Raw genomic sequence first — 12051 nt, forward strand, 5'->3', positions numbered from 1 at the left:
GTATGAAAACGAACCCATACACAGGGGGACAAAGTCATTTGAAAAGATAGAGTTAAAACTTTTGGCTTAACTTACAAAATATTGACAAGAACGCTACTCAACAAAAGGAACACTTCCAGCATTCAAGAGGGAAGTCAGCATCAGCTTTGATAGAAACTGAATAGGTTTTAGAGATATTTAGCTGCAAATTATTGATACATGCCCTGTTCACAAATTTTTGTGGGAAATCCTGTCTGATAACTAGATGATAGTTAAAATCTAACAGCATCTTTAAAAGTTAGAAATGGCAAATTAATCAATAGATCTCTCAAACCAATGCAAGAGTGGGGGAAGGAACATAAGTGTTTAAAACCAATGTGGGAAACATTACACATTAGCCACTGCTATTGTTATTTTGGTAGCAGACAATTATAAACAGGAGACCGACCTGCGACTTCCTAGTGAAGAGAGAAAACAAAATTTCTGAAAGTAAAATGGCATTATTTTGAAACAACTCCATCATTGTTCACATTATACAAGTACTCACTGGGACATCTTTCTTAAAGCTCACTCCACTCGGCCTGGTAACTGTAGTGGCTTTGGTAACGGTAGTGGTTGTGGACGTGGTTACTATGGCGCTGACTTGTCTGGTGAGAGGGGTCTTGTTCTGAGCCTGTGCTTGAGCCTGTGCCTGAGCCAATGCAATACTGCCAGGAGTTGTGATGCTACCTTGCATTTTCACAGGAGGGTCTCTGGATTGCTGGCCATACTCAATGTACTGAACAAATACAAAAAGATTAAAAATTAGTTATACTTAATATTTCTAACTGGTCTCAAATTACTAATATACTTCTAAAGTCAAGGAATTTGATGATAAACCACATTACCCTCAACAAAAAGAAATCTGCCAAAAATTAGACCCTACCTGTTATAACCAAATAGAGCAGAAATTCCGAGGAAACCCTGATGCTGCCCTCAGTGAAAGCTCTCCCACAAGTAGAGGTAAGCTATCAATATAGGTAGATATGTAGCTCTGAAGGTGGTCCACTGAACCGGAAACGTTGATGTTGATTTTAACTATAGATGCTTCCAGACCAGAGTTTCTCCAGTAATGTCTGTTTTTGCTTTCACTTTCTATCAATATAGGTCCTACTTTTAATTACAGGCTTTGGGAAGTGGAGATGATTATGATAGTGAATCTTAGAATTCCCTTGAACACTGGCTAGAGAGATACAAGGGATGGGGGAATAATTATTCAGAAATCCTAAACCCTAGTTAGAGGTCTGTACTGTAAACATACTTAGATGTTAGGCAGGGCCACAATAAGATCCGATCTATGACCCTTTTCACAGTGCACAAAGAGTCAATTTAGAACTGAACTCGTGGAGAGATGGTCTTATTTTAAGTGGCAAGAGGATGATGGACAATCAGCACAAACTGGCACAACTAAATGGGACATTGAGTTCACAGTAACTTTTATTCAAGAGGCTTTTTGGAATCTGTGGAAGTTAGCTACTTTGAAAGATATAACAAATTCTACACACAAATTACCTCCAAGGAGAAAAAACAGAAATATTGATGTGGGATAAGATTCTGAAAAATGAAAATTCTGTACTTTTATGTTGATCAAACTTTGATACTAATCCCATGCAGAAACAGCTAGCTTGCCAGCTGCCTCCACCATTTAAATCACACAGCTGATGTGGTTGTCAGAATAAAAACAGCTGAAATGTGGCTACAGACGTTCTCAGGTCATTTCGAGTATTTCTTACCTCCTGTAAATGATGAGGAAACTGTAAGAAGTGGCCAATAGAAGCCAAGTGCTGACAATACTGCGGATAATCCTTCAATCTGTAATCAGAACAGAATTCATCATCACAGTAACTTGTTCAAGAAGGCATTCATATTAATAGAAAAGGTAATTTTATCATGCAAGAATTTAATTGCATAAAAGTATATAATATTTTCGAAGTTTAAAACTGCTTTGCATTGCTGTGACTTCAATGAGTTTATCATAACCTAAGAAAGGAAGCACATTATGGTTTAAATCTTGATATAATCTGCCCTCTTCAGAAATGAATCCAATTGGTCCATTAATTAATTGGTACCACCCACCTCTAAAATGTCATAACGACTATATCAGTTTCCCTAGACCTTTCCAATCCTTTTTCATTAGTGTTCACTGGCCTTCAAATCTTCAAAAAGGGGCCAATTTGCCTGAACCAGGTCAAGCGAAGACTGAAGATTTGATGTTAGCAGGTGGGCAAGGGAAGGTTTTTCTTAGGATATACATTGACTGATAGAGATGTACAGCCTGGAACCAGACTCTCCAGCCCAACTTGTCCATGCCGACCAGATATGCCAACCAAATCTAGTCCCACCTGCCAGCAACCGGTCCATATCCCTCCAAACCCTTCCTATTCATATACCCATCCAGATACCCTTTAAATGTTGTAATTGTGCTAGCCTCCACCACTTCCTCTGGCAGCTCATCCCATACAGGTACCACCGTCTGTGAAAAAAGTTGCCCCTTTGGTCCCTTTTAAATTGTTCCCCTCTCACCTCATGGGCTGGAGTAACAGACAGAGTTTAATTTAGATAAATGCGAGGTGCTGCATTTTGGGAAAGCAAATCTTAGCAGGGCTTATACAATTAATGGTAAGGTCAGAGGGAGTGTTGCTGAACAAAGAGACCTTGGAGTGCAGGTTCATAGTTTCTTTAAAGTGGAGTCGTAGGTAGATAGGATAGTGAAGGCGGCGTTTGGTATGCTTTCCTTTTTTGGTCAGAGTATTGAGTACAGGAGTTTGGAGGTCATGTTGCAGCTGTACAGGACATTGGTTAGGCCACGTTTAGAATACTTCGTGCAGTTCTGGTTTCCTTCCTTTCGGAAGAATGTTGCGAAACTTGAGAGGGTTCAGAAAAGATTTACATGGATGTTGCCAGGGTTGGAGGATTTCAGCTATGGAGAGAGGTTGAATGGGCTGTTTTCCCTGGAGTGTCGGAGGCTGAGGGGTGACCTTATAGAGGTTTATAAAATCATGAGGGGCACGGATAGGGTAAATAGACAAGGTCTTTTCCGTGGGGTGAGGGAGTCCATTGCAAAGCTTTTTTGGATTTATTAAATCCCTCTACTAATATCAACTTTTTTTTTGAAAGACAACAGTATGGTACATAATCTTAGGGCTTATGACTTTCAGATCTTACCAGCAAGATCAAATTACTCAAAAGTTCAAAGCGAAATGCTGCAGATACTCAGCAGATAATGGAGGTACAGGGGAAACATTACATTGATAACTGGAACACACAACTGAACATTTCCAGATGGTCTGTTTTTATTTCAGGTTGCTGGCATTTGCAGTATTTTGCTAAATTAAATAATGAGGTAGCAAGTGACTCAGGAAATATAGACCAAGGAGGATTTCCCATCTATAATTAAACTGTGCAAACACCATAAAGTGCTGAGTGCCATTAGTAACATGCCCAGAAGGAATCTGAATAAATATTTCTTGTACATAAACATTGACATGCAAAGGCTCACAAGATCTAATCTAAACATTTAGAGTGATTTTGGATGTGTTGTAACTATCCCAGCACAATAGCGCCATCTGAATTACAAAATTCTTCCTAAGCTATAGACACTGTTGCATATGATTACCTATACAAAGAAGCTGTTGCAGTTATGTTACGTATTAGGAGTGCGTTAAATTTGGAAGGGTGCACTGTAATAATGTCCCACCTACTAATTATTTAATGGCACACCAGTGTGGGCAATAATTAGGGTTTTGTTTGAGCACATATAAAAGAACGCTGACTGAAACTGTGTGGTTGAAGGTACAAGTTTGTGGTGTTTCACTCTGCAAATGAATGAGGAATATGCCTAGCAGTACACTGAAAGACAACCACATTGCCTGAGCTTTCCATTCTACACTAATCACGACAGCGTAAGAATGCCAAATTTCAAACATGTGAATGTATGGGGGTGGGGGTGAAGGTTCTGACCTTTTGACCTCTTCTTGGTGGTGCAATGATTCTAATGAGCCCATCATGCCAGATTTGTGCAAGATTTTTTAAAAATAAAAATTCATTCACAATGTCAGCATCACTGGTCAGGCCAGTATTTACTGCCCACCCCTAACTGCCCAGAGGGCAGCTAAATGTCAACCACACTGCGGTTTGCAGTCACATGCACGCCAGACCAAGTAAGGGCTGCAATTTCATTCCCCGAATGGACATAATGAACCAGATAGGCTTTTCTGACAATTGACGATAGTTTCATGGTCATCACTAGACTCCTAACTCCAGATAACTATTGAATTCAATTCCACCATCGGCCACAGCAGGATTGAACCTGGGTCCCTTGAACATTACCAGGGTCTCTGAATTAATGTCTAGTGACAATACCACTAGGCTTTCATCTCCAATGCTGCAAGTAAATGAAAAGTTCAGTCAAAGTGGGATTAATGAATGAAAATTGAAGACTATTTAAGATAATGACAATCAATTAAACAGGGAAACAAATAGATTTTTCAAAATATATGTAACATTTGCCATTCCTCAATGTTGGCAACTGTGCATCCCAATCAGTGCTGATTCTCAAACTAATGCCAATGGCAACAGTTTCGCTCCATTCACTCTGGTTCTGAATTTCAAAACACCTTTTTACAACTTCTAAGCGTGACCCCTAAGCTTCTGGTTACTGCCACTTGAATCTCTCCTATCCTTCGTGTGCTACACTCTTCAATTTTTCAACCATCATTTTGAGTTTAATTAGGGAGATCATAAATTCTGATCCAGCTTCTAAAAGGGCAACTGTTGACAGCTATTCCTATTCATCTCTCTTCTCGGATAATCCATCATTTCTTTACTTGTCCCATCACCATCTCCTTTTGCTTTACACCACAAAATTTTTTTTCATTTAATCCCATTGTTATGTGCCCAAGAATATATTTTCCTTTTATTGTTTACCCTCTTCTTCCCGACATAAAAACCTCCATTTTTCCAGATCTGAAACAGGAATGGTTTCTCTCTCCACAGATGCTGCCTGACCTGGGTCTTGTCAAGCATTTTCTATTTTAATTTAGATTCACAACTTCTGCAATACATTCTTGTTTCCTGAAATGAATATTGTTCACTGGTTATGGAACTATTTCCATGCTCTAAAGTCAGTCAATTAAATCAGGATAAGAAACTAAAGATAGAAACAAAAACAAAATGTTACTAATGTGTGGCCAATGTGCTGTAATGTGCATTCATAAGCAGGAACTGGGTTGAGATTAGTGAAAATTCACTTGACTAGTAAGTCACAGACTACCGCCCAGATATGAAAGGATAGTGCTTAAACCTAATTACCTGGACATGTTCAAATTCCGCTTTGAAGAACCAATGTGAAATATGTGATCTGAAATACATTAAATCCCTCAACTGGCATGGCCAATTGACCAGCAGCCCCAACTCGGTCGCTATGCAATTTTTGTTTTTGCGTGAAGTTGCCCAGGTCTTTTCTCTGATATTCTGGGAAAAAATAAAACTTACCTATTTTTAAATCTGTCTAGTGCAGCAATACCAAAGTAGTACATCTTGGAGTCAAAAGGTTTGCGCAAAGCTTCAAGAACATAGCGCAGTGCAAGTCCCAATGCCATATAGGTGACCAGCCCCTTTTCGATAATTCCACCAAACAGGCAGGCGGTGATGTGCAGCTCTTTATCTGGGTACTGGGGGAAGAAGCGATACTCCTCAAAGAGGTTGCGTAGCATACAGTTAAACACTTCTCTTTCACGTTTAATGTTGGAATCCTTAAACCTCTGCAGCATTTCCAAAACCTGCAGAAAAAGAGGAAATTTAACAAGTTAACACCATTTTTCAGAGTTAGCACTGAAAGCAATTAGTGACATGGAAAGAAATGAACTGGTTATAAAACAACAAAGAGGCCATTCAATCACTCAGGTTGGTCTCTTTTCATGTGGATCATAGTTGACCTGCATCTCAAATTCAACTTTTCATTTTTGCTCGAGAGAGTAACATCCTTACTTAACATCAGTGCATCTTGAACTGAATCTCTTGGTCCTCAATTACTAAAATTGACCAAAGTCTACTGAGCTGAACAAAATCGGAGGGAAACATTGGGACTAAACATTCTTAAAAGACAATTTTCAGTGAACCAACTAGGTTTTGACAGTGATTTCAGGTCACTGGTTTCATCATTATTTCAATACAACACAGGTTGTTTGCACAAAATAACAATTAATTTCATAAATTTCAAACGTTTAGCTAGTGTCACAATGTGTCAAATTCACCTCAACTCAGGAGCTATTTAAAGACAGCACTTATTAGAAATTAAGGGATTTTTTTCAACCTCCAGTACCTCTTTTCGTCAAGAGCAGGACAGTAGACATCTATTCAACGAAAGTTTGACATTAATTGCTTGCCTGGAGATCAATACTCCAGCAAGATCCTTAATAAAAATCCAAAAGAATAAAATATCCAGCATTACTGTCTTTATTGATTCAAGAACAATGTGAAAAGAATGCTCCACTGCAAAGCAGATCATTTTAAACTGTCTGTATATTGGATTTTGTGATGCCCTAGCTCCTCTGAATCTTGACACTCACATCTTTAATAGCCAGCAGTAACCTCCAGATGCACAAAGGACCAGAAATGTACAAACCTAATTATAATTTAGAGTTAGTATTAAAGTGAAATCAGCAGTTTAAAAGGCAAAATGAATGGGTCTTAAATGGACATAGTATTCAGAACAAAATAAGTGAATTAACAGCATAGATACAGGATAATTGGTTTGATCTTACAGCTTTTACACAGACATTGTTACAAGGAGATCAACTAAATATTCAGGACTATATAATGTTTTGAATGGACAGGCAAGGAGAGAAAGGTGTTGGGGTAGCTTTGTTAGTATGAGATAGAATAAGTTCGAAAGCAAGAAATGATCTATGATATAGGACTGGAAGATGTAGAATCCACATGGGTGGGGGTGAGAAATAGAGGAAAAACAAGTAGTAATGACTGTAGTCTTGAGACCTTATAGGGCAGAGAGTAAATCAGGAGATCACGAGGGCATATAAAACAAATCTTCACGGAGATTGGGAAAGTCAAGTTCACAAAGGTAGCCACGAAGAAGAATTCTTTGAGGATATTCAAAACTGCTTCCTAGAACAATATGTTGTGAATTCAACCATGGATCAGGGCTGTTTTGGATCAGTGACATATAATAAGACAGGATTAATAATCAATCCCAGAGTAAAAGTAGCCATACTGAAGCAGTGGCCATAATATGGTAGAACCGAGCATTCAGTTTGTGAGAACATCTTGGTCAAAACAACTGTACCAAATATAAGTAAGGGAATTACATGATGATGAAGACAAGTTGGCTGCAGGAGATTGGGAAAAGAGATTAGCAGCAAATGTGGGTGAAAAGCAATAGCAAACATTTAAGAAAATAGTTTGAGGCTCACAGCACTTGCAGTGAGGAAGGATGATAATCTGACCATGAAGATACTACAAAGCTGAAAAAAAGGAGAGACATACAATGTGCAAGGATTGGTGGTAAACCAGATGACTTAGACTTTAATGATCGAAAAAAAATGAAAGGGAAGAAACGAGCTAAAACAAACAAATACAGTTAGTTCTGATAAAGCACAACAGTTCAGTTCTTGTGCAATCTCATATTAAGAAAATTGCACAATAGCAGCACTATTTAAACGAATGGGGCATTATAGCCAATACAGGTAAGAAAACTTTGCATTCTACAAATAACTGTGTAAATTCTTCAATGCATTAAAAAAAAATGCCCGCTATAGCGGAACTGACTGTTAGTAAAGAAATGGATTGGAAGAGCTCCTTTAAAGTTTTATAAAAAATGAAAGAGAGGGATAAAAGTGAACAAAGGCCCTTTGAACGATACAAGGGAAATAAAAATGGTAAAGGAGTTGAATCTAACTTCATGAAAGAGGACACTAATGGCATTCCAAAAACATTCAACAATCAATTTTAGGGAGGGGTGTAGGGGATGGAGAGAGCGCGCAAGCGAGAGCACTCGAGAGAGAGAGAGAAAAATAAAAAAGAGATGGGGGGGTAGAAAACAGAATGGAGAGAAAAAATACAAACAATAACTATTGTTAGAGAAAATATATCTTACCAAAAGTAATGGGGCTAAAAACTGGAAGATTCCCTGGACCCGAATGGTCACATTCGAGGATTTAAAAGGATTAGCTGCAGAAATAGTGGATGCACTGGCAGCAAACTTCCAAGAATCCTTAGATTCTGGAGAAGCTACAGAAGACTTGACAGAAAAATAGTTAAGTAAACTTAACATTAGCAATTCTTTGAGAAGATTTGTAACTCAAATTGATGTTAAACTATGTAAGTTAGCTTGCTGAGCTGGAAGGTTTGTTATCAGATGTTTCGTCACCATGACTGGGTAAGATCATCAGTGAGTGTCTCCGGTGAAACGCTGGTGGTATATCCCACCTCTCTATTTATAGTCTTGATTTCTCAAGGTGGGTGATGTCATTTCCGTTTTTTTTCAAGGGAAGGTAGATGGGATCTAATATGTTTATTGATGGACTTCTGGTCAGAATGCCATGCCTCCAAGAATTCTTGTATCTTTGTTTTGCCAGTCCTAGGATGTGTGCGCTGTCCTTCTTTGTCTGTATGTATAGAGACTAGTGATAGTGGGTTGTGTCTTTTGGTGGCTAGCTGGCATTCATGTATCTTGGTGGCAAGTTTCCTGTTTGTCTTAACATTTCTCATTGGAAAATTGTAGTGCGTAAAGTATAAAAGGATGTAATGGTAGAGATCGATAAATACGTGACCACCAAGTTTGCAAATGACAAAAACAAGTGAGAAGGCAAGTCGTGAGGATGACAGAGTCTGTCGTCGGATATGGACAGGTTAAGCAGGTGGGAAAAAAATGTGTAGATGAAATATAATGTGGAGAAATGTGAGGTTATACATCAACAGGAAGTGTAGAAAAGCTGATTTCAATTGCAGAAAGCTGCTGTACACTGAGATTTGGGGTCCTCATGCTAAAATCGCAAAAAGTTACCATCCAAGTTCAGTAGGTAATGAGGAAAGCAAATGAAATGTTGACTTTCATTTCGGAGGGAATGGAGTATAAAAGTAGGAAGGGTCTGACTGAAATTACACAATGAACTGGTTAGACCACTCTTAGAATACTGCGAACAGTTCTGGACCCCTTATCCAAGATATACTGGCATCGGAGGTATTGAAGATTCACTAGGTTCATCATGATATGAAAGGACTGTTTTATGAGAAGTTGATCAAAAAAATAAATCAGGAAAACAGTAGGAAAGTAAAGTTATAGACAACTTAAAAATTGACTGTAAAAGCTTTTACAAATGTGTGAAGATATCAAGTTTAGAAAAAAAAAACTGTTTTAAGACCCCTTAGTCAGAACACAGGAAATCATAAGGGGGAGCAAAGAAATAACTGAAGGACATGTATTCTGGTTCCGTCCTCACAAAAAAGAGGACACCAGTAACTTCCTGAAAACGTTAAGGAACCAAGAGTCGAGTGAGACAGCGGAAGTGTAGGAATTCAGTATTAAAAAAAAAAGCAGATCTAGGAAAATTAATGGGGTTAAAGACTGAAATGACCAGGACCTGAATCTACATTCCAGAGTCCTGAAGAGAGTGGCCCTGGAATTTTGGATGCATTGGTGGTCATCTGCAAAAAAAAATTCTAAAGACTCTGGAGCAGTTCATACAGACTGAAAAGCGGCAAATGCAACCCCATTATTTAAAAAGGGACGGGGTAAAAGCAGAGACCAGTTAACTTAACATTAGTGAAGGGAAAAATTCTGCAATCCGTTACAGAAGGCACAACGACAGAACACTTGGAAAACATTACCAGGAATTGACATAACCAGAAACAAACAAAACAAAGAAGCTCAGCATATCTAGCAGAATCTATGGAGAGAAACAAAGTGAATGGGTCAAGTCCAGCATGATTCTTCCGAAGACAACTTACTTCAGTCATAACATTCTCAAATATTACATGTTTCTTGCTCCACAGATGGCTGTCAGACCAGGGTTTCTCCAGCAGTTTGAGTTTATTTTAGCTTTCCAACATCCATGATATTTTGCTTTAATTAGACAAAGCCAACATAGGTCTAAGACAGACAAATCATGCTTAACAAGTCTACTGGACGTGACCAGTAGAACAGATAAGGGAGAAGCAGTACATGTGGTGTATTTGGATTTTCAGAAGGGTTTTGATAAGAACCTATGTAAGAAGTCAGTGGGCAAACGTAAGGCACTAGGATAGGGTAATATTGACAAGAGTTGAAAATTGGTTGACAGACAGAAACAAAATAGGAATAAATAGGTCATTTTCAGGTTAGGTAGACAGCGACTAGCGAGGTGTTGCAGGGATCAGAGCTTAGGCCCCAGCTGTTCATGCAGTATATAAATGACCTAAATGAGGGATCCAAATGCAACATTTCCAAATGGGTGGGATTGAAAAAGTTAAGGACACTGTAAGGAGACTTCAAGCTGGTTTAGACAAGCTGGTTGTCTAAAATCCATTAGCATGCAGACAAATTTGAAAATGTTAAAAACAGACCCAAAGCAACATTATCTCAAAGACTTATGAATTTAGCCTGCTATTTTGTACCAAAAAATTAACTTATGCACAGCATCTAAACATACAGTAAATGTATTTTAAACACAGAGTATGCACACACACCTCATCAACAGACATGGTAGGGTGGGGTGGATGGTTGTAGATACGCTGGAAGTAGCTATTTGCTTCATCATCAATCTCCTTGCTAAAGTGCTGATTTGCCTCTGGCCAAACCTGAGAGAGGTCAGCTGTGTGGAACAGTAACAAACAGGAAAAAAATCTCGTTAAAATGTAACTGCTGTTCAACAGTATATGCAAAGCGACAGACTGGCGTGTCAACAATATACATGAATCTTAACTGCAGAATCAATAAACAAATAATGCAATTATTTCAAGAAACTATTACAAGCAAGCTTCAATATTTTGCTCTGCAAATATTTCAGATTGGTTCGATTTGAATTCACACTACAAATTAATGATATATATGCGATTCAGGTTTGAATTACACCAGCATTACTCCCTTCTCTAAATAGTGACACATTAGGGATGATAGGTTAAAGTTCAAGTGTGAATACGGGTAACCCATCCTTCACTTTCTACATGGCAAGAGACATAACTAATGTCAGACAAGGCGGAGTGACTGCGTGGAGGAGTACAGGTTTAGCTACACAACAGCACCCTAAAATGCTGATATGAAAAAACTCTAAAAAAGTATATAAAGAGGAACTTTGGTTATCCGAACGATAGGGCCGGGGAGTATTATGTTCAGAAAACCGAATGTTCGAATAATACAGTTTAGCCAAGTATTGGGACCTTGCGATCTTGTTCGGATAATCGAATGCTGGATAATAGAGGTTCCTCTGTACCACTATAAATTGTAAAATAAGCTGAATGTACAGTGAGACTTGTTTCGGTGGAGGGAAATTTTGCCAACACTTGGAACCAGAGATTGCGCGTGAAAAGCAGCCAGTTGTCTGAGGTGTTTGAGGGCAATCAGCCCACATGGAACCGATAAAGCGTTTAGAAGGGAAGAGAATTCTAGCAGAAAATAAAGCGAAGTTGCTGGGTGAAAATTAACCCCTTTTGTGATCAACATTTTCAGGATTTGAAAATTAATCCCAACTGAATCCAACTGCAGACACTTCCAATTGCTGAGAATGATGCATTTTAAGTGAGTCACAATATTTTATAGAGACTAGCATCTTTAACTCGGTGCTGTACAAATTTCACTTTCACCTGATGCATGAATGAATAACCAGTGTGATAGAGCTTTTTATTCAACGTTAGTTAAGCAAATTAAAATGAAGTTTAAGAATTCCTTGTAGAGCAAGCTTTTAACATGGTTTAATAGTTTATAACAGAAATAGTCATTTTAAAAAAAAGTTAGATTTAAATAAAGCAGAGTATGCAAGGATTTGCCTAAACTGGCTTGGATCTAACATTTTATTTTTGCGTATAATGAGCACCAAATTC

At 38.4% G+C, this 12051-nt stretch overlaps 1 protein-coding gene across 1 annotated transcript in view; it reads right to left on the reverse strand.

Annotated features, from left to right (window-relative positions):
* cnot1 (CCR4-NOT transcription complex, subunit 1) overlaps positions 1–12051 on the reverse strand; it is a 144278-nt gene that overhangs the window by 56179 nt on the left and 76048 nt on the right. Inside the window, exons 19-22 of the mRNA XM_043707440.1 lie at positions 10702–10826; positions 5512–5798; positions 1752–1830; positions 527–757 (exon numbers count right to left, since the gene is read on the reverse strand). Coding sequence (XP_043563375.1) covers positions 527–757; positions 1752–1830; positions 5512–5798; positions 10702–10826 — 722 coding nt within the window. The remainder of the gene's footprint in view (positions 1–526; positions 758–1751; positions 1831–5511; positions 5799–10701; positions 10827–12051) is intronic.

Source organism: Chiloscyllium plagiosum, chromosome 17, assembly GCF_004010195.1.
Source record: "Chiloscyllium plagiosum isolate BGI_BamShark_2017 chromosome 17, ASM401019v2, whole genome shotgun sequence".
NCBI classification, from domain to species: domain Eukaryota; kingdom Metazoa; phylum Chordata; class Chondrichthyes; order Orectolobiformes; family Hemiscylliidae; genus Chiloscyllium; species Chiloscyllium plagiosum.